Raw genomic sequence first — 22033 nt, 5'->3', positions numbered from 1 at the left:
CCTGTAACCAGTGCAGCTGCATGGTGTCCCAGGCTCAGGAGGGGGCCTTGCACTTGGGGTTCAGTAAAATCCCTAATCATTTTATCTTTGAATTTGTGTTTTATGAGTGAAGTCTGATGGGACAATGGAACCTATGCTGGCGGCTTGAAGCCTCACTTTTATGCTGCCTCCAGCCACCCCCCGGGAAGTCTTCTCCACCTCCCACTCTCTAACTACCCGGCCCCTACCACCCTCCGTTCCCTATGGGGGCCTGTGCACAGATAGGGGAAGATCAGGGGCGGGCGGGGCGGCCCTTGAACCCCTGCAAGTATCTTCACCCTCCTTGAGAGTATCTATCTCAGTTCCTGAGGGAAAACATTAAATGTCCCCATAAAAAACACCGTAAAAGGTCCACAGAGAGAAGTAGAAGAAAGAAATCAGCTTTTCTCTTGCTTTTTGAACAGGGGGGCTATGCACTGTTGTTCAGCTGTGGGCCACACGCAGTTATGTAGCTGGCCCGTCTAAGGCCTTGTCAAAATGTGGCCCCAGGACCCGCAGCATTGATATCAGTTGGAAGCTTGTTAGAAATGGAGAATTCCAGGCCCTACCCACACCTATTAAGACAGAATCTACATTTTTAACAAGATCTCTAGGTGATTCATACCACATTGAAGTTTGAGAAGCAGGGGTCTAGAACACACTCAGATTCAGTGATTCTGGGATTCATCTAATAACATGAAGTCTGTGATTCTAGCCCCATCGTTTCTATTATGATTGCTAAATGTGTTGTCCTTCTATTTGACATAAAACAACTGCTATTCATGGTAAAAGGTGGGATGGAGAGGAAAAAACCTGGCCAATAAGAAAAACTAAAAAAGGAATTGCTCTGAGCACCAAGCTTTGCCAACCCTGATGCTTGAAATGTTATTTGCCCCGTTCTCTATTCTTGGGCTCAAGGCTTAGCATCTTTCCCAGCAGTGCTGAGAGACCTACTCAGGGGAACCGTGGCTACATTAAAATAAACTGCTGCTCTCCTGGAAATTTATTTTCCCTTTATTTGCATACGTCTCCAGGACTTGCCAGCTCTCTGGAAGAAAGGGGAAAGCAGCACCTTCTTCTCAGTCTTGGGAGAACTGGGTTTTGGGCTTGCGTGTTACTTGGCATGATGTGGTTATTGTTTTAGTAACTTTTCAGGATCTAAGAAAGATGATTATAAAAAGCAACCAGCAAGAACATGAAACGGGCCCCCTATGCCATCTCTCCTTCTCACAAAAGCCTTCCTTGGCGAGAAGCAGCTGTCCTGGCCAGAGCTGGTGGGAGGGGAAAGCTGAAATAAAGCTTCTGTTTGATGCCAGGGAAGGCTGAGCAGGTCTTCCCTCGGGGTGTGGAAGGAGTGAGCAAAAGGGGAACAACCAGTCACTGGCACTCGTGTCTTAAAGTGGGGCCATAACTGGTGAGGTGCCGGAAAGAGCAGGTTGTGCCTTTAACTGTTTGTGAAGGCGCCCTTTATCGAACTCATACCTGTCCATCCAGGGATTCTGCATTTAGGGATGGAGGCTGAGAAAAGATCAGCAATTCTGACAAAGTTCAACAGGAGAGTATTCATCTCAGTGATATCCTTAAGAGCAAGCAGTTCAAAGTGAGACGCGTGGCCTCCAAAGAGGTATACAAAAGAAGGGTGCAGTTGAGGAATATTAGAATTTGCATTTAATTTTTTAAACTTATAAGAAGAAAGCTTTGCTAATATGTAATATGAGAACTGTCTCTCACTCCCTCAGCTGGTCCCTAAATCAGACAGTCACGTGTTACAAGAGATGGGGTGGGAAGAGTGGGAATGTCCCGACATGGGTCCCTTCTGGGACATAGCAACTACATGGATATAATTTATAAATGAATGTTAGAGCGTTCAACGTTTTTTCTTGATGGAGTGTGAGGCACCTTGTGGGGGTGTAAGGAATGCACAGGAAGATTCTGCCTCAGCTCCAGGAAGGACAGTGTGCGAATCCAGCTCTGAATGACCCCAGCCCTTGTTCAGGGGCCCGCAGTAACTCCTTAATGGGAAGTCGTGTGGTTTCAGCTGATGGACTGTTTCCTTCCCTTCAGTTCCAACACGCCTTGTAAGAGCCGCCAGGGTTTATCAGTAGAAACTGTAGCTTTCTCAGCAGATTTCATAACACCGCAGCTCTCGTTAACAACACTTTACCTCCTGAATGCAATTTTGGCCTTCTGCTCCATTCTGCTAGAGTTCACGGCTGCAGATGACCCCCCCCAACCCCGTCAGCATCTTGCTTTCCATTGCAAAAAAGCAATGCTCAGGTGTGGGATTAAGATAAAGGGAATACTAAGCTTATTAGAAAAACTGTCTCAGTCATCAGAGCAAATACCACACCTGCTGAAAGCGACTGCCAAAGGCTCCTCGGGATCGTTGGCTTTGCCATTGATGCATTTCCCCGCGAGTTCGCTAGTATAAAGCCCATCTTTTAAATAATGGTGTTCTGTTTAAATAATCCTTTTGGAGAGAGGCTTGGTCCTGGAATTCCTTGTGCATATTAAAACTATAAATAATCTTGTCATTAGGAATAAATCTCCTTAATGTGCATGTCATAATTGAATTCATCTCTAATGTAGCATTACCTAGTGGCAAAGGTGGATGAGCTTCTGTTTTCTGATTGCCCTTGAATGTTGCCTCCAAGTTGCCCGAGTGCTAATGGAGTCAGTAAGTGCTGTGCATTGATTTTTCAGACACAAGGACCATCACCAGCACAGCTCCAGACATGTCTCCGGGACCAACAATGTTCAACAGCACAGTGGCCAAGACCAAGATGAAGCACATGAGGGAGTAAGTAGCATGTTGCCTGAGCCCCAGGAGAGTGGAGCGGGAGCCTTATTGACAAAGAGTGTGATCCTTCATGTAACGCTATTCCACTAGGTCTCCACAAAATAACAGCTGTGCTTTTCTAGAAGCAAAGGTGAATGGAATGTGTAAAAACCCAGTTGGAAAGGCCTGAATTTGGATCGAGAACTCCTGCTACGGTCTGAATGTGTACCCACCCCTTCCCCAAATTCATATGTTGAAATCCTAACCTCCGTAGGAGATTATATTAGTAGGTGGGCCTTTGGGAAGTGCTTAAATCATTAGGCTTTGTGAATGGGATTAGTGCATTACAGCAGAGGTTCCAGAGAGTTCCCTAGCCCCTTCTGCCATGTGGAGACACAGGGAGAAGGTGCTGGCTTTGAAGCAGGAAGAGGGGGACCTCACCAGAAGGCCACCATGCGGGTGTTTTGATCTTGGACTTCCCAGGCTCCAGAACTGTGAGCAACACATTTCTGTTGTTGAAAAGCTACCCATCTATGGTATTTTATAGCAGCTCAAAAGAATAAAGATAGCACCTGTTACAGACTTCTTAGCAAAGAAAAAAATACCTCCTAGTCTAAATTTTCCTGTACAGTTCATGTCTCTAGCTCAGCGGTTGGCAAATTCTCTCTTGGGGGCTAGATAGTAAATAGTTTAGGCTCTGTGGGCCATACAATTTCTGTCACAATTACTCAACTCTGCTGTTGTAACACAAAAGCAGCGTTAGAGGAGCCTGGGTGCTCAGTGGGTTAAGCCTCTGCCTTCGGCTCAGGTCATGATCCCAGGGTCCTGGGATCAAGTCCCGCATCGGGCTCCATCCTCAGTGGGGAGACTGCTTCTCCCTCTCTCTCTGCTGCTCCCCCTGCTTGTGCATGTGCGCTCTCTCTTTCTCTCAAATAAATAAATAAAATCTTTTTAAAAAGCAGCCTTAGACAAAATATAAATAAGGAAGCATGGCTGTGCTTCAATAAAACATTATTTCAGACTGAAATTTGAATTTTGTATAATTTTCAGGTGTCACAAAATATTATTTTGATTTTTTCAACCACTTAAAAATGTAAAAACAATTCTTAGCTCACAGAATGTACAAGAACAGGTGACAGGCCACAGATCTGGCCTGTGGGCTCTCTAGCTTGAAGACCCCTCCTACAGATGTCCCAACTCAGAAAGTTTTTCTTTTTTTTTTTTTTTTTTAAAGATTTTATTTATTTATTTGACACAGAGAGAGACAGCCAGCGAGAGAGGGAACACAAGCAGGGGGAGTGGGAGAGGAAGAAGCAGGCTCCCAGCGGAGGAGCCTGATGTGGGGCTCGATCCCAGGACTCCGGGATCACGCCCTGAGCCGAAGGCAGATGCTTAATGAGTGAGCCACCCAGGCGCCCCCAGAAAGTTTTTCTAAAATTGACTTCCTATGTTGGTGGTGTTCATGCACAGGCAAAAATTATTTTTCAGTCGTATCATTCTTGCAACACCACACATCACCACACAGTTTAATGTTTGAAAGCAAAGGAGAAAAAAGTGCTGAAAATTATTTCTAAACCTAAAGCTGGTAATGTGTTTAGATGCCTTTTGTTTTGTGTCCTGCTTCTGAGTGGCCGCCTCCTGACAGAGTTACCATGGCAACAAGTGACGCCCAGGAACTGGAAGTGAGAGGGAGTTTGGACTAAACTTTCTTGCCTCTGCCTCCTTCCACTTCTCCTTGCTAGGAGGAGATTATGGAGAAGGCTTTGTTAATCTCCCAGTCCATAATCTTCAAAGAAAAGCTACTCAACGATTTTGTCCTTAAAATTTAATAATGTGGTTTGTCAGCTTTTTTATCTAGAACTTCATTGCTTTTGCAGAGTACACAGCATCCCGTTTGCTAGCGTATTGTGAAATGCTTTAAATAATTAAAATGAGAGTAATTTTGGCAAAATAAATGACAAAGATATGTTCTAGTGATTTCAGTCCTAGTATTTTTTTTTTTCCTTCGTTGTTGTTTGACTGAATTTGAATTTGACCAGGTGTTTTCTGGCTCACGTTCTAATGTGGATCAGTGCAGCTTGGGTTCTCTCCCTATGGTTGGTATTGCTTCTTTGGCAGAATAATCTGCCATCCCCTCATATCCCACGTCACAAAGCCCTGTATCATTCCAGAAAAGACAAAAAGGAAATTGAAGCCATAGGGCTGAGTATCTTTTGAGGATGTTGTGTTTCCTGTTCTAAGACAGGACAGAGCCAGAAGAGAGGGGATCTTGCCATTCTTCCACAGTCTTTGCACAGTAATGTACTGTGTGCTCTGCGTGTGGACGGCAACTGTTGGGACACAAAGAGCAATGAATGACTTTCATGCCAGGGAACTTACAATGCAGAGAAAGTACCAGACTTCAAAGTGGAAAGCTAAATGACAGCACAATGATTTTGTAATATGAGGTAACGGTTCAGAAAAGTCTCCAAGTGGGACCATGCCCATGTGCCAAATGGAGCAGATGGTGAGAGCTTTGAGGTCAGAAAGGGGAAGTTAAGGAGGCCTCTGGGAGAAGTGGGAACTTGGCCTTGTCCTTAATAGAGAGGTAGGATTTGGAAAGGTAAATCGAAGGGAGGGAAGGCTGGAGGACAACAGATTTGGGGTCTGAGTCATGACTTTACCAATAAATGGTTTTCTGACCTTAGGCAAGTGATTTTCAAAAGTTCCGTTTCCTCATCTGCAAAATGGTCATAATATTATCGCCACAGTTGGGTTTCCGGGGAAGGTAGACTTGGAGGTGGGGATTACTGTACTGGAGGTTTGTGAGGGAGTGTTCATGAGACCACCACATGTACAAAGGAGGGGAAGGAAGTAGACTGGGCACAGGGACACATTGGGCTGTGACACGGTCTCAGTGGAGACCTCAGTGGACCCTACAGAGAGCTCTGAAGCAGGGATGGCCCTACAGAACTGTCCTGAGTTAGGGCGAGAGGGCCAGGCCTTTACAGCAAGCACCAGATGCGGGCTGTCCTGGGAAGGGGCTGTCACTGAGCACGACATTCTTTGGCCAGAGTTCTCCACCAGTGGTACCCACAGTGGCCTGCTGTGACGAGTAAGCGACATGATGCAGAGTAAACTGATACATACAAGAGGCCTTCCCAAGGAAAAGTCAAGTGTTTAGTACCTATCATTAAGGAATAAAGAGGATAGCTTTTTATTCAAAAGAATAAAAGGAAGGGAGTGCAAGGGATACTAATTGCATCAGATCAATCATGTTAATTCTTTAAAAAATTGATTTTGAAATAGATTAAGCCTATAGGAAAGTTGAAAGAACAGCACAATAAATACTGACATATGCTTCACCTAGATTCACCGGTTGTTAACATTCTGCCACATATGCATAATCTCTTCATATCTATCTATATAATGTATACATATATTTATACATTATTATAATTGTCATTATTACTGTGTCATTTGAGAATAAATTTTATTCATCATGACTTTTCACACCTAAATATTTAAGTGTGAAACTCCTAAGAATATGGACATTCTCATATATAACCTCAGTAAATGATTAAATTTAAGATATTTCACATCAATATATATTATGTAATATACTAATCAACATTCAAATTTCACTGATTGACCAAATAATGTCCTTTATTGCAATTTTTTTTGATCCAGGATACAAGCCAGTTTTACACATTTCATATAGTTGTTATGTGCCTTTGGTGTCATTTATTCTGAAACAGTTCCTTAGTTTTTTGTATCTTTCATGAGACTGACATTTTTGAAGAGTGTAGGTGGGCTATTTTGTAGGCTTTCCCTCAATTTGGGTTTGTCTCGTATTCCTTTATGATTAGATCTAGGTTTTACATTTTGTATGATATTCTATATAAGTGATGCTGTGTCCTTCTGAATTTTTTTAAGGTTTATTTATTTAGTTGAGAGAGAATGAGAGTGGGGTGGGGGAAGAGGGGCAGAGAGAGAGAGAATCCCAAATAGACCCCACGCTGAGTGTGAGCCCAACATGGGTCTCAACCTCACCACCCGAGGTCACGACCTGAGCCAAAACCAAGAGTCAAATGCTCAACCAACTGTGCCACCCAGGCTCTCCTCCTTCTGAATTTTTAAAAATGTACTTTGGGAAATTGCAGTCATACAAAAGTAGTCAGAATAGTATAATTAATCCCAATGGACTCATCAGTCAGTTTAACAATTATCAACTGATGCTAAACCTTGTTTTATCTCTACTGCCAACTATTCTCCCATGTTACTCTTGAGAGAGTCCCATTCACCACATCTTGTCATCCATTAATTTTTCAGTAATATGTGAATTTGAACCTGCTCTTTGACGTCTCCCTTTTGAATGTACATGAGGCATTTCAGACTCAGGATGTCCAAAACTGAATTCCTGATTTCCCCCCCAAATCTGCTCCCTCCATAGCCTTCCCCATCTTTACATAAGAAAGATAAGATCTAGGGAAGAACAAACCTGCCGGCTCAGTTATCCGTGCCTCTCCAGGCTTACTGTGTGATGATTTAAGGGTATCAAGCAAGTGGCTTCATCATCTCCTACTCTGAGAAAGCAAAGCTCTCTAAGGAAATTGGGGGTAACACATGTGGTGATGCTAATGCCATGTTTCTTCAAGTTCTCCCAGCTGGGAGACCCTGAGGCTTAGCGAGCATTCATCCACGCAGTGACAGGTGTAGAGCTGACCTAGCATAGTGGTCAGGAGGGGGAAGGCATGAGGCAGAGACGCAGCAACTGCTGAAGTTTATAGCCCGGCTTGTTATTGCTAGTGTTCATCCTTGGACAAATTACCCAGCCTCCCTGTGCCTGAGAGTTCTCATCTGTAAAGAAGGGCCAATAATGGTTCCTACTTCATGGGGTTGTTGTGAGGTGATGTCATGCTGAGATCGTGAAGGTATGAATTGAACTTAGGAAAGTTCGTGGCATATAGTAAGTGCTCAATAAATGTTAACAACTTAGAATAAGACTCTCGATATACATGTGGTTACTTTCTCTTGAAAAGCCCCAAGTGAAGTATCTGAAGGAATTGGCATGTGTTAGGCTGCTCAGCGATGTTTTATACCTAAGGGCATCTGTAGGCGAAGAAGCTGTAAAGATATTTTTATAGTGGGTTTTGTTTTTGTTTTTTTTTTTTTAAGCACACAAAAAGAAGTGCCAGTTCTGTGGGAAAGTGTCATGAAGTTGTCGAATATAAAAACCAGCTATTTACCATCGTCCAACACTCAGTTTCCTGTTACAGCTACTTCTTACTCCTACTGGGAGACCACTCCACAGATGAAACTTCCTGCTGGGGGCACAGGAAGCACTGGTGCCACTCATAGTAGAATCACAAGAAATCAGTACTGACTTCCTTTTTAAGTAATTTCCATGCACATTTGAAGAGAGGTTGCTATTCATATGTAGATGGTTAGACAGATGGATGGATGGATGGATGGATGGATGGATGGATGGATGGATGGATGGGCCTTTGTGGATTCATAGGCCACTGTGGTTTCGTGGGCCTCCTGAAGCTTCTACTCTCAGGGCAGGGGTTTTTGGATTTTTGTTGACAAGTTTTCTCTACAACCATTAGCTGGATTTGATTCCAGGGCTGGCTCCAGAATGGTCCAGTTGGTCAGCTTTCAGCTCTGAGGATAGTAAGTGACACACTGTTGCTAAGGGATCAGTCCTTTAACACACACCGACCAAGACAATGTATCATGCCACAAAGATGTTTTCCAACCTGAATGAATAGTTCTCCTGACCTTTATATATCAAGTAATCTGACTAGAGTCCTCAGCTTTGCTGCTTAAAGTGTGCTCCATAGACCAATAACATCGACATCACTTAGAAGCTTCTGAGAAATGCAGAATCTCTGCCCTCACCCCTCCTAAATTAGAATCTGCATTTTAATAAGTTCTCTGGAGATTATATACATATTAAAGTTTGAGAATCACTAAATCTAAAGGATTTCACCCTGGGGGAAGTTTGTTACCAGAGTATGAATTGAGATCAATCTTAATAAAAGCCAAATATAATATAAAAATATATTTATGTTTTAAAGGCCTCAATTTTTTTAGACTTTTTTTACTTGTTTTCTATTTGTTTTATTAAGAAAGGTATAAATTATATCTAATAAACTTCACCTTTTTTAGTATTCAGTTCTATGAGTTTTGACAAATGTGTAATAATAAAAGTCATTCTTTTTAGTATATAGTTCTATCGATTTTGTAAGTGCATATAGTCATATAACCATCACCACAGTCAAGATTATGGAACTGTTTCTATAGAAGATTATACAACCTCCAAATATTCCTTGTGCTTCCTCTTTGTAACCCACCTCTCCCGTCATACCCTGCTCCTGGCAACCATTGATCCATTTTCTGTCCCTATGGTTTTATCTTTTCCAGAATATCACAGAAGTGGACTCACCACTTAGCATCATAGACCCCCATTATAACTGGATGGTAGTTGTGGGTATGGATCTAGACCTATGAATAGTTATATGTTAGACCCTCGTAGTAGTTCTGAATTCCTTTGTTCCCCATAGAATTTTCACAAGGAGAGCCAGGTTTGGGGTATAGTTTCACATACCTCATGAGCAGTTGTTCTGAAGGTTTGTGGACCCACTAACCTTGCTATTAGAGGGACCCACTACCCAGGATATTCTGAAGATGAACTTCTGGTTTCCCTGTCAGGGACTCATCGGGTTCATGCTGTGGCCAAGAGGCCTTAAGGCCTGGGAACCATGGTGGGGGGGGGGGAACCCTACTGTCCTGCCCAGTGCGACAAAGTTCTAGGGATGGGATCCACCTCACTAAGACTCAGCCTGAGAGTGGGCATCCATGGAGAATAAGGTTCTTGGGGAGCTTCTGAGCCCCTTTCTCTAGTTGAAAATTAATGCCCTAAAAAACATCTGGGCCCTAAGAACTTTTCTTGATGAGAGGGATGGCAGCTCTTTGGGACCACAACTCTGAATCACCTCTACATTGACAATTCATGCACAGGACACAGGAAAAACAAAATATGTGCTGTGCAGATGTGTCTCCTCTTCGGAAAATGTAATGATACATATATCAGGCTTCTTGAAGTTGCCCACAGCTCGCTGATGCTCTGGGGATTTTTGGAGTTCTTTTTTCCCCTCTCTCTGTTTCATTTTAGTTTCCATGGCTCTGTCTTCAACTTAACCAGTCTTTTCCTCTGCAAGTCTCTGCAGAGTCTGCAAGACCTCTGCAAAGTCTGATCTGCTGTTAATCCCAATCGGTGTATTTTTCATCTGAGACATTGAAGTTTTAGTCTCTAGAAGTTTGAGTTGAATTATATATATATATAATATATATATATATTATATATATATAGTGAATATATATAATATATATAGTGAATATATATATTATATATATATAGTGAATATATATATTATATAGTGAATATATATAATATATAATATATATATATATCTTTCATGTCTTTGATTAACATGGTCAGTATTTCCTCAAGCTACTTGAATGAGTAGAATACAGTTTAATTATTTTAATGTCCTCTTCTGCTAATTCTAATAATATCTGTGTCATTTCTGGGTTGGTTTCAATTGATTGATTTTTTTCTCCTTATTATAGATAATATCTTTCTACTTCCTGGTATTCGATAATATCTGTGTCATTTCTGGGTAGGTTTTGACTGATTGATTTTTTTCCTCCTAATTATAGGTAGTATCTTTCTACTTCCTGGTATTCCAGATAATGTTTGACTGAATGTCTGGCATTGTGACTTTTACTTTGTTGGCTCTGGTTATTTTTGTATTCCAACAAGCAGTCTCGAACTTTTTTTTAGGATTTGTTTAAGTTACTGGGAAACAGTTTGATACATTTAGGTCTTACTTCTGAACTTTGTCCCGTAGGACCAGGGCAGCCTTTAAGCTATGGCTCATTATTGCCCATTACTGAGGTGAGATTTATATTCTACCTAATGGCCAGTGAATTGTCAAGTTTAATAAGAAAGGACAGTTTAGTAATAAAGGACAGGTGTGAAGAGGCACTATTCCTGGCCTTGTGTGAGCTCCAAGCACTTTTCTCTTTATAACTCTTCTGCATGGTTCTTTCCTTGGCCTCAGTAATTTCCTCACATGCATGCAACCCATCTATATTTAGCTGAATCATTAGTCTCTGTATGGGTATATAAAGGCTTATTTGTTTCAAATATTTAGAAACTGCTTTTGTTGTATAACTTTTGTTTCTTAATTCTGTAAAGTGGTTCCATGGGTCCAAAGTCAAATCCATAAAAAGGCATATTTAAAGAAGATAGCTTCTATCCTTGATCCTTTACCCTATTCTCTACCTTCCCCAAGAGGGAATAATCTTAAAAAAATTTTATGGGTCATCCTTTCATTTGAAAAATATATTCAAATAAAGGCCTTCTCTCTCTCACTTCTTATGAAATTAGTAGCGTATTATACACATTTTTTCTGCTTCACTTAGCAGTATATCCTGGAGATCACTTCATAGTAGAGTGTAGGCAGAGACTTCATTCCTTTTCACAGCTTCCACGGTCTCCTTTGTGTGGATGGACTGTTGCTCACTCACCCTGTCCCCTAGATGGACGTACGGGTTTTTCCAGCTTTAGCTATTACGAATAGCACCAAAATGAATAGTCTGGCATTTAGCTTTTTTGTTTTATTTCCAGTTTATCTTTGAGATTTCTAGAGGTAGGATTGCTTGATCAAAGGGTAAATGCATATATAATTCTTGTAGGTATTTCCGAATGCCTTTTTGCATTCCAGCCAGCAATGTAGGAAAGTGCCTATTCTCTGGTTTCCCCCACAGAGTATGTTACCAAACTTCTGGATTTTATGTTTTCTATTATCTTCCTCTCTCTCTCTCTCCCCCTCTCTCCTGCTCCCCCTCCCTCCCTCTCTCTCTGTCTTTCTGTCTCCTTTATAAACGTAGTCTTTCACTGTGGGGTCTATTTAACTTTGCTTTTGGTATATTTTTTGGAATTTAGGAAGTTGTATTTTCATCTCTGTCAGCAAACACACTGGAGAGTCAAGTTCAGAAAATGTCTCAAAGTCTAGATTTGGAGTGGAAGGGAAGAAGCCACTTTGGCCTCAGGGTTCAGCCGAGCTTTCCAATGCAGTTTCCCTGAAACATTGTTTATTGGGAATCAAATGGTGTTGCTCACATGAGTTAACAAAAAATGGTGTGTGTGTGTGTGTGTGTGTGTGTGTGTGTGTGTGTGTGTGTGTGATTAGCCATTTAGCCTGTGATTTTTGTGTGGATTATCTTAACGAGGTGAAGGAATGTGTGGGGCCCTAACTCCCTAACATGTAGGAGGAACGCCTTCCCAGGACTGGTGACCTTGGTGTCAGCGGTCTCAGTTGCTGAAGAGCTGGGGTCAGTGTGGCGATGTGCAGTGTCACGCCCAAACGGGCGTTGCTGTCCCGTGAGTGGGCAGTGAGCAGTCTTTGTGGAAAGAGACCTACCCGTGTGGCACGCCTGACACAGGGCGTGCCGCTTCGATGCTCCACGCTGCTTTATGTATGTGCGCGTGCATCACAGAGGCCTGTCCCCGGCCAGAGGGCGCCAGATCTTGTGTCAGCTTCTGCCGTTGAGCGCCGCGGGGCCGTGGAGAGTCGCCTGCCCATTACGTCGCTGAGCTCTCACGCCAGCTGTTTGGAAAGGTCTGGGCAGGGTCAGAGCACAGCCCTGGCTGGGTGCGGGGATGAGGGCTGAAGGCAACAAGTCAGAGGCTGCAGAAGGCACAAGAAGGTTCTATAGTAACATGGAGGTCAAACATAGTAATTGGTTCAGTCTCAGCTAGCTGGCTCAGAAGTTCTTGAAATTTTTCTTTCAATTTCAATCACAGGAAGACCTTGACCGAGGAAGGTCACCCTGAAGATGAGAAGCCCACGACCTTTATTGTCCTTCTTGTTAACCCGATATATTGCTCATCGCACAGTAGCCATTACTTGGGAAAATGATGGTGGAGCATTAAACACTTGCTAAAAATGCTTCCAAGATGGAGTTGCATGTGGTTTGTAATAGTACCAGCTCAGGTTCTGATTCGGACCAAAGCCATAGCCGTGTTTCTGTGAAGGGCAGCTTGCTTTCAGTGCACAGAGGAGCTGTGATAAGGGGAGTGTGCTAAGACAGACACCCTCTACCACAGACAGCTCTCACCACATACCTGCGAGATGGCCAGACTCTCCGTTTTAAAAGTAAAGAGGTTGTATTTCAGGAGGTTAAGAAACTTCCTCACTGTCACAGAGCTAGTAAATGTTTGGAATAGAAGTATGGTCAATCCCAAAACTAGCGCCGCTAACCACAACCAGAGTCAGACAGTGACAGTGGGAGCCAAGTGACATGAAAGCCTGGGTCCCATCAGGAACTCTGAAGGCACCTTTTAATTACCATGAGCCTTCCACGTGCCTGGTGTCATGTTCTGGAACCTACTTGTTCTCGTTTTGTAGTTGTAAGTACTTGCCACCCCACTTGGAGAATCTGTGGCTACAGAAAGGACGAGTGAGACCCAAGGCCGAAGCTGGCTTCTGGGCTCGGTCTGCCGCTATCGAATCACGTGCTTTTCTGCGTTGGTGGGTATTTGAGATCTGTATTTTGACAGCATCTCATCCTCTCAGCCCAGGCTTCTCCTTTGTCAAATATATTTAATACAAAGTGTTTCAGGATTTCGGAGTGCTTTATGAATAAAGCTCATTCGATCTCACTGATTGAAATAACCTTTCAGTGGAGAAATAGATGAAGTGATGTTCTCTTCTCCGCTTTCCAAATCTCATTGAAGAGGTGTGAGTTATGCTTCCAGCAGTCCCTCTCTTTAATAAAAGGTCAGTGTCAGGCAGCAGCGCTTCTGAAGGAACTGCTGATTGAAGCCAGCATTTCAATTTCAAAACAACAAACAAAACCTTGTATGTAAGGAAGGCTTGGTGACCAGCAAATGAGGGCTTCTTGTCCAGAGAGCAGTGGTTTCAAATTTACGTGTAAGGTTTAAGAGAGCCTTTACAGAGCTGGTCAGCCTCCTTGCTCCGCTGTCTCAAGGGCTATCATCAATTAATTGTGTTTTTCTTAAGAGTCTGTTATGTGAGGTGCTAAGTGCCATGAGGCACAAAGCAAGGGAGACACCTTACACCCTCGCGAGGGAGACTGGACACTTGACATATGATTCACAAGACTGGGGAGAATGTCAAGTGCCACCTGAGCGGAGCCAACAGCCAGGAAGTTCAGAGGAGGGGCCCATCTCTCCCAAAGGGTTGGACGGGTCCATGCGCTGCTCAGAGGATGCCTTCTCCCTCACGTGGACCTGTTACATCCACTTCCCTGCCCGGGAATTACTTAGCCCCTTTCCATGAGGGTAAAGCTCAGCCTCATCACTGCTAACCCGCATGTCAGCCAGTTCGTTCCTGCCTCTTAGATCCGGGCCACTTTGGCTCAAGCCCTAAGTCCATGTCCCATGATGGTTCCCAGCCCCTCCTGGGAGTTCTGCAAATCCCTACAGGTTGTGACTATCTCATCTTCTGTCTCCATTGTCCCCGTTCTGCAGCATATTGGTCTAGACTGGAAATCTAGGCTCTTTATCCATTTTCCCCAATACTCCTACTTAACCAAAACTGTCTGTGAGGACACTAGACTTTTTTGAGGATCTGGAAGCCAACGATAAAGGTGTCATATCACAAAGACTTAAGCAATTTCACACTAGTCACGTAGGCATCCCTGTTCTTAAAGAAGTGCTCTTTAGCCACCTGTTACAGGTACACTGACTGGAAAGCAGGCTCTGCGATCACTTTCCTGCAGAAAGTTTCCAGCACTGGGGCTGGCTCTCTGGGTCCTTATGTGTTGGGGGAGAGAAGGAAGCCGGACTGGACAGAGAGAGAAGTTGGGCTGTGGTACTGTCTCGGCAAAGCCTCGTTGCCCAGATGGGACATGCGGAAAAGTGGGATGACCCTGCAAAGTTGTCCCAGGTTGACTGGAGGGGGCTGAGCTTGAGAGCCCTGCGCTCACCAGTCACTGACTGCAGGACCAGGGCAGTTCCCCAGTCGGGCTGCGGACTGAGAGCTCCCTGCCAGGGCCACTCCCCAAAGCTAGGGAATGAGATTTCCGTCGTAAAGGGGGATCTTGGGGTACAGCCCAAAGTCCACTATCCTCCCAGAAGTCTCTATCCCCAGCTTCGCTCCAGTTTTCCAGCATTTTTTGCTTTCATCAGGAGCAAAGTAAAGTGTTCTCTTGCCAGGCACCTTAGCCATTCCTCCACTTCTTGGGCTTTCGCTCACATCTATGCCTTCAGGATCTCACCTTCCCTGAAAAAGTCTTCTCTAGGTAGTTTTTCTAAATACTGTGTGTGTGTGTGTGTGTGTGTGTGTGTGTGTGTGTGTGTACCAGCTGACGCTTAACACATGTGCACCCAAATTCCATCTATTCCACTTTAGTAACAACAGGACGCATCATAGGTAAATCGCTGTAATGCGTGGAGGTGGATTTTAGGATTTGAACAATCTGAATTTGTAACTTGGCTCCTCTTCTTACTCTGTGGTCTTAGACAAGTCCCTTTGCCTCTCCAAGGCTTGGTTTCTTCACCTGCAAAATAGAGAAATAATTAGCATAGGTACTAAATATCATTCTATTTAGTACTAAGTGGGCACCCTGTAAATGTTCTCCTCTCTTTTCACACCTATTTCTGGATCCTTTCAACACCACTCTACAGGCCTCTGACTTTATGAATTGATGTCTAATTGGCTATGAAATGATTATTCTGTTATTTTTTTCCCTACATAAAATTGAAATCCTGCATTCCAAGCAAACAATCCTAAAGAGGGCCCTTTAGCTATTGTCAACTGCAAAACCTGTGTCCAAGTCTGGGGAGTGGGGACCAGGTGGGGGCACAAGTTCAATGATACTTAGGTAAGAAGCATCAAAGCTTCAGTCTGCCTAGTATCTCCTGTTGACTTCCTCGCTTGTGTATTTTTTTCCTTTTAGAGCCATAAATCAAATATGTTACATGTCTTTGATTTCCACTGTAGTAAATTTTTACTTTTCCCAGCTTGGGCAATGAACATTATTTTGAAACAATTAAGCACACTTAGGATAAAACTATAATAAATTAACGCAGCTGTTCCTATATTATTTTTGAAATATCTACAATCTGTTTGGTGCTGGAAACACTAAACACAACCACGTACGTAGGTTAAGCAGGAAGTCGCATGTTTATTGCTGTATTTGCTGAGTTTTGACTCTTATAGTTTTCAATTTGCCAAATTAGAAAAAGAAAGCATCCAACCTGACTTTTCTATTCCAAGCCGTGGAACAAGTTGTCACTGCTAGGCTCCCAAATCACAGGACCTTAGGAAGAAGGCAGGCTCCTTCCAACAGTATAGTATGAAGATATTGGCAAAGAAATAATCTAAATGTTATTTTCGATTCTTGATAAGACGGCAGAGTCAGGGAGTCGCAGCTGTCCTTCCTTAAGCCCCTCTGGCCGTGAGGGACACAGGCGACCCCAAATCCGTTGTGTAACCTGAGTGTGCCAAGGGAATAGCCAGAAGCCATCTGGGTGGAGTAGGACACAAAATAATGGGCAAACCTGAGAAAAAGTGGGAGAATACCAGACTCCTAGTATTTTCGACTCCGCACGGAAGAGGCGTTTCCTGTGCGCCTGCGTGGTGGAAACTAGCTGGGTGGGCAGAGAGCAGGCGTGCTCCCCGGTGAGGCCCAGGCTTGTCCGCTGCCGCTGCAACGCTGCCGAGCTCTCTGCCGCGCCCCCCGGCACTGGGTGCAGGGGCCTCCGGACACCTTGTCGTCATGAACGCAGACTCCGACGAGTCTGCCCACCTCGATGGGAGCAGTTAAGTGCTCACTGGAGAAACCAAGGCCTTCTTCGTCTCCATATCTTGCACCTCCTATTTCAGGATCACAAATAGCCTCCCAGGTTACAGGTTCCAAGAAATAGGAGCCAAACGCCCAATAAACAATTGTTAGCCCTTGTTGCCTTCAGTGGCATCGGCTGAGCCCCTGTTATTTGCAGAGAATAATGAAGAGAGAAATAAAAGACAGGCTTTGCCTTTGAGAGACCGAAAATCTACTTTGCTGAAAAATTTATTCTCTAACTCTTTGTCAAAAGGATTTGAAAATGGAATTACCAGTTGACAATATGAATAGCATGCTTTGCTGAGCACAGCTTACCTCTAATACCTGCGAGACGTTTATTTAATCCATTTTCACATCGTGTGTAATATACAATAGGACTTACGGAATACTATATATAGAAACCGAAGATCAGAGACAGAGTGAGGAAGTCAATGTGTGGCCTGGTTGCTGTGGCTGAGTGAATAGTGTGGCCCTGAGCTGCCAGAAGGTCAAGTCAAAAGAGGGGAAATAGGATACAATTCCTAGTTCTCATTATCAGGAATGTGAATGTGGGTCCTTAAGGAAGACAGGGCTCTTCACATGGGGTTTTATACATGGCATATTGAGTAAACACCTATCCTCAACAATCCTTCTGTAGGAAATGCAGAACAGTGGCTTCTTTGGTAAAATAAAAAGCTGTTTGATGATTACCTAAGCCATGTAGTTTCCTAGAGGTCTAACTCTATTTAAAGGTAAAAGTTGGATTACCTAGAGAGTTTACAATCTGTTCATTTTAACTAGAATTAAATGTTTGCTTCTCATTGTTTGAATTAAAAATATGTGACCCTTGAAGAAGGGATGAGAGCAAAACTAAAGGCAGATTTTAATTTAAATTCTCTATGGAATAAATGACAGGGATGCCCTTGGCTGATTTGATGAGTATGTTTCCCTACGACCATGCGTTAATTAACTAATAGTGTTTTGACTTTCTATTTTTATGGCCAACTCCTAATCAAGGAGTGTTAAGGCACAATCACTATCATAGATGTCCTAAGAAAAGCAGGACACAGAAAACATCCACTAGAACTTAATGTGGAGCCTCCTCAGCCTCTGATCAGGAGTTCTGCTCAGTTGCTTTGCCCATATACTGGCAGTAGAATCTTATCCATAATGACCAGGAAAATCTTAATGTAATAAAACACACAGGTGTTTCTTAACTCGGAACTCTTTAAAGGCCTCTCAAGGATTTGTTCAGTGTGATCAGCTTTATCCTCTGGCATGTGAACAATTTATGAACACAAACTATAAGAACAAATTCTGATGGCTAAATGAAAGAGGATGGGAGAGAATGAGCACAGTAAACTCCCATCTCCTTCTCTAAGAACTGGGGATTACCCTTTTACAATGACTCTTCCAGTCTGGTCTAGATTTTTCTTCTCTGTATATGGTACACACTTTGTTGGTAGTCTTCTGCCTGTCCCACTCTATTTTAGACTAGGATGATCTACTCTTTGTATCAGGGCCCTTTTATAATTTGCAAAAGTTATTTATACTTGCACCTGAGGCTTCTCAATATTCAATTTAGGTGCTTTGTTGGCTGTTTTGTTTTATGACTCATGCACCCTCTAATGCATTCTGTAAAATGCTAGGTGCTACTCAATTCCCCTTGTTTGCTCGGCCTGTAGCTCTCTCTCTGATATCAGGACCCCTGTTTTCTGCATGAATATTCTACCTGCCATAATATTGGAGAAAACCATATTAAAACTCATTGGAAGACACTCTTTCCCACTTGAGTCTTTGGGAAAAACCAAAGTAACACAAGGTTTGCCCTGAAGTTGAAGTTGTTACTTAGTTTATTTAAAAGGAAGAAGAAGAAGGAGGAGGAGGAGAAGAAGAAGAAAGAAGAAGAAGAAGAAGTCATCATTGGCATACAAAGATTGATTTCCTAGTTGAGATCCAAGCTAAAGTGGATCTGCCACTGTCAGAGGGGTGGACGTCATGACGCTTGCTGTGAGTCACCATAAAATGATCTCCTCTCCCCCCGCCTGCAATAGTGCAGGAAGGTGTTCTCGTTAAACACAACTCCCACACAATGACGTTTCATTTCCCCCAAAATCACACCAAGATTCTTCGTAAGCTGGGACATCTGGGTACAAGATAAATGCCTTCTAATTTTGCGTTTCGTGACACTATTATCTGCTTAAGTGGAAGACCAGATAGTGAGTAAATTAACTTAGGAGATGAGCCAGACAGCCTCAAGAGCGCTACAGAGAAAACTCCCCTCGTGGTCAGAAATGGGAGCGTGAAATATTGAAATCTGAAAGGCAGATACGATTGTATGATTTCCTTATTGCATTCTGTCCATAGGAAAAAGATACTGAGATGACTTGACAGGATTCTTTGTCTGGCTCATTGCTGATTTCTCAGCACAAAGATTAGGTGACCAGTAAACAACCAATGGATGAACGAGTGGATGAATGAATGAAATATGGGGGCATTACAAAAATGGGTTTCTTCCTTGCTGCATCCTCAAATTTCTGAAAGGTGGCTCGCGGATCTCTGATAATCCCCTGGCTGGATTGAGAGTGGGCTTGAGGAGAATGGGCCTTCAGAGCAGTTTTCAGATATGCATAGGTTTGGTTTCTCTGGATAGCATGTAGGGCTGCACTGAGGGTTGACGTGAGGTGTTGAGAGGAGACAGTGGGGCCTTCAAGGTGACTTCTCAAGGCCTTGGTGTGGAGAGATTTCGTAGACACCATCACCAATGAATGATTTCGCTATTACCTTCTAGAGGTGTTGTGTTAATTTTTTAATCTCTTGCATCTCAGGGGTTTTTTGTTTTTAATTTTTTAAATTTTCCTTTTTATATGACAAATGTGTTCTCAAACTTAGAGGCAAAAAGCAATGGCAGGGGCTCTGGCATTCGTACCTTTTGAGTGTCGGCTCAGCAGGATGTGTCTCTTGGCCGCTTCTGAAAATCGATAGAAAAAAATACAGTGTGTATCTGTGCAGAAAAATGACAAATACAGGGACAGACAGGAGTCGTATAACAACATACTGGGGGCATCTCAAGCAGTTTGCCTCATCCGAACTCTGCTCGGAATTGAGGTTTCAAGCTGCTGTTGCCCATACTCCTGATAGGGCGCCTGTAAGTACGCAGCCTGGCGTTTGCTTCTAGCTCCCCAGCAGTAGCCCCTCAGACCGCCTTGGCCATGGTTAGGGAGAAAGAGACATCCACTGGCCCTGTTACTTCTTCCCTCCCGTGGGCTCCACTGTGGATCAGTGGGGTTTCTGGGATCCTCATCCTTTGTTTACATGTATCCAGAACTGTGTCAGCCCCGTGGATTTAGAAGCCTGGAACTTTCAAATCACCTCTGTGACTTACCAGCTTTGTAGTTCTGAGAAAATTGACTAAACTTTCTGCGCCTCCTTCTGCTCCAGAGAACGGGAAAGATAATGTTGCCTACTCTCATTGGTTAATTATGAACCTTGAATTAAATGCAACAAAGCATATAGAAGCACACCGTTGTACTCCGTGGTGTTGACTGAATATTGATGAGTGAATAATGTTGGGGAAAATGGGTGATTATGCAAGAGTAGAAGTATTCATCAACGTGCTAAGGCAGCAGATTTGCCACTTGAAAGGGACACTAGACCAGCACTGAAAAGGATATCATTGAAGAGTATAGCTCCTGCAAACATTTGGTGTATGCAAATCAGTGAGGTCTACTGATGAACACTCTGGAGAGAGTGAAGATTTAGCAAAAGTTGTAAACCACTGGCTATTGCTTTAGAGAGCTACTGGCTAATTCAATATAAGACAAAGGCTGGAGATATTTTAAACTTTTTATTTAAAAAAAATAGGTACAGACTCAGACATTTTCCCACTAAACAACTGTATGACCTTGAGCTAGTTGCCTTATGTCTTCGAGATTAGTTTTATCATCTGTAGACAAGAGATAAGACATAGGGAGTATTTACTGTCCTCACTGTGTTATACACAAAGCAACAAACTTGAAATGTTTCCTGTCACTGTTGCCATATGCAATCTTGCTGTTTGGAACCAACACACACAAGAGGATCTTAGGAATGTGCACGACCAGGACTTACACAACACGTGGTTGCTTTTCTCCTACAATGACAATAGTGCAAAGTTCCAGTTATAGTTCTGCACCCTGGGTTGAGGTATGAATCAAGTCGCATTGCAACATTGTATTTTTACTAAAAATAAATGAAATGGCAGTTTTCCCCACTCATTTAAAAGGTTTTCAAATCAAGCTACATTTAGTCTACAGAGAAATAAGTGTCAGCTGCCACCCCAACAATGCTGGCATTTATTCTTATAATGACATGTAATTCTCATATTCTAACCATACCTGGAATTCTGGCTCCAGAAATCTCTTGTTGCTTTTGTTGCCTTCTTCCAATTTCTCCATAGAAAAAACTCTGTGTGTGTGTGTGTGTGTGTGTGTGTGTATGTGTGTGTGTGTGTGTGTGTTGCATTAAGGCAGTTAAGTTGGAGAATACTGTAACCACCATCTCACAGCGCCTCACATCCTGTTTATCCTTTTAGAGCGTAGATAGCAGTAGATGGAGGTGGAAACTCATGGAACAACCTTCAGGAGTTATAAGGTGTCTCTTGTGCTCATCTCTGGTGTTCCAAAAAAGGATCAGGTAGTTTGACCCATACCTGGTTTAATACCAAATTGCACAACAAATCTTACAGCAAACTCTTCTATGCTTCCAAGCCTGTTGTGTCTTGGAAAGGAATCCTGCCCAGCAGCTCATCTACCAGCCAAGGCTTTAAGAGAAAGAAACCACAGCAATTATTTTAATGGAGAGGATTTAATATAGAGCTGTTGTCCAAGTATGAGGGGAACTAAAAAGACAAAACGAAGACCCCGGCACATCATGGAGGGGCAACTAGAGGGAGCAGCTCCCACTGCCGGCCAGGAGAATAAAATAAAAGGAAGAGGCTGGGACCACGAAAACTCGGAGGCTCAGAGGAGGGGCCCAGGGCTGGGATGCAGACCCCCCAAGGAGGCACCAATCCTGGGCTCTGCTGGTGTTTCTGAGCTTGAGGAGGGGTTCCATGGAACGGCACCCAGAGTTTGGAAGAGAGGGTTACAGCAGCTGGTGCTGGTGTCTCTGAAGGGGAGCGAGGAGGCTGGGTGTGCAAAGCAGGGGGGAGAAACCGTACCCTGGAGTCAGCTGCTGCTGGCTGGAAGATGTGCCGTTGCCAGGGCATCCACCGGAACCAGAGCCCCAATCCCTTTTCTCCTCCAGCTTTCCCGAGTCTCTCCAGCACCCCCTATTATTGGAGCCTAATAAGGAGCGGTGGGCAAGGCAGAATTGTCCGCAGAGTCCTGTGCTCAGCATTAGAAGACGGAG

At 43.4% G+C, this 22033-nt stretch overlaps 1 protein-coding gene across 4 annotated transcripts in view; it reads left to right on the top strand.

The window, feature by feature from the left end:
- NEK11 (NIMA related kinase 11) overlaps positions 1-22033 on the top strand; it is a 245475-nt gene that overhangs the window by 199725 nt on the left and 23717 nt on the right. For all 4 annotated transcript variants that reach the window (XM_040636821.1, XM_040636818.1, XM_040636820.1 and 1 more), the window contains one exon: positions 2722-2818. In XM_040636821.1, coding sequence (XP_040492755.1) covers positions 2722-2818 — 97 coding nt within the window. The remainder of the gene's footprint in view (positions 1-2721; positions 2819-22033) is intronic.

Source organism: Ursus maritimus, unplaced genomic scaffold (genome assembly GCF_017311325.1).
Source record: "Ursus maritimus isolate PB19 unplaced genomic scaffold, ASM1731132v1 scaffold_20, whole genome shotgun sequence".
NCBI lineage: Eukaryota > Metazoa > Chordata > Mammalia > Carnivora > Ursidae > Ursus > Ursus maritimus.
Note: the sequence above shows the minus strand (reverse complement) of the source record. Positions and strands in the feature narration are given on the sequence as shown.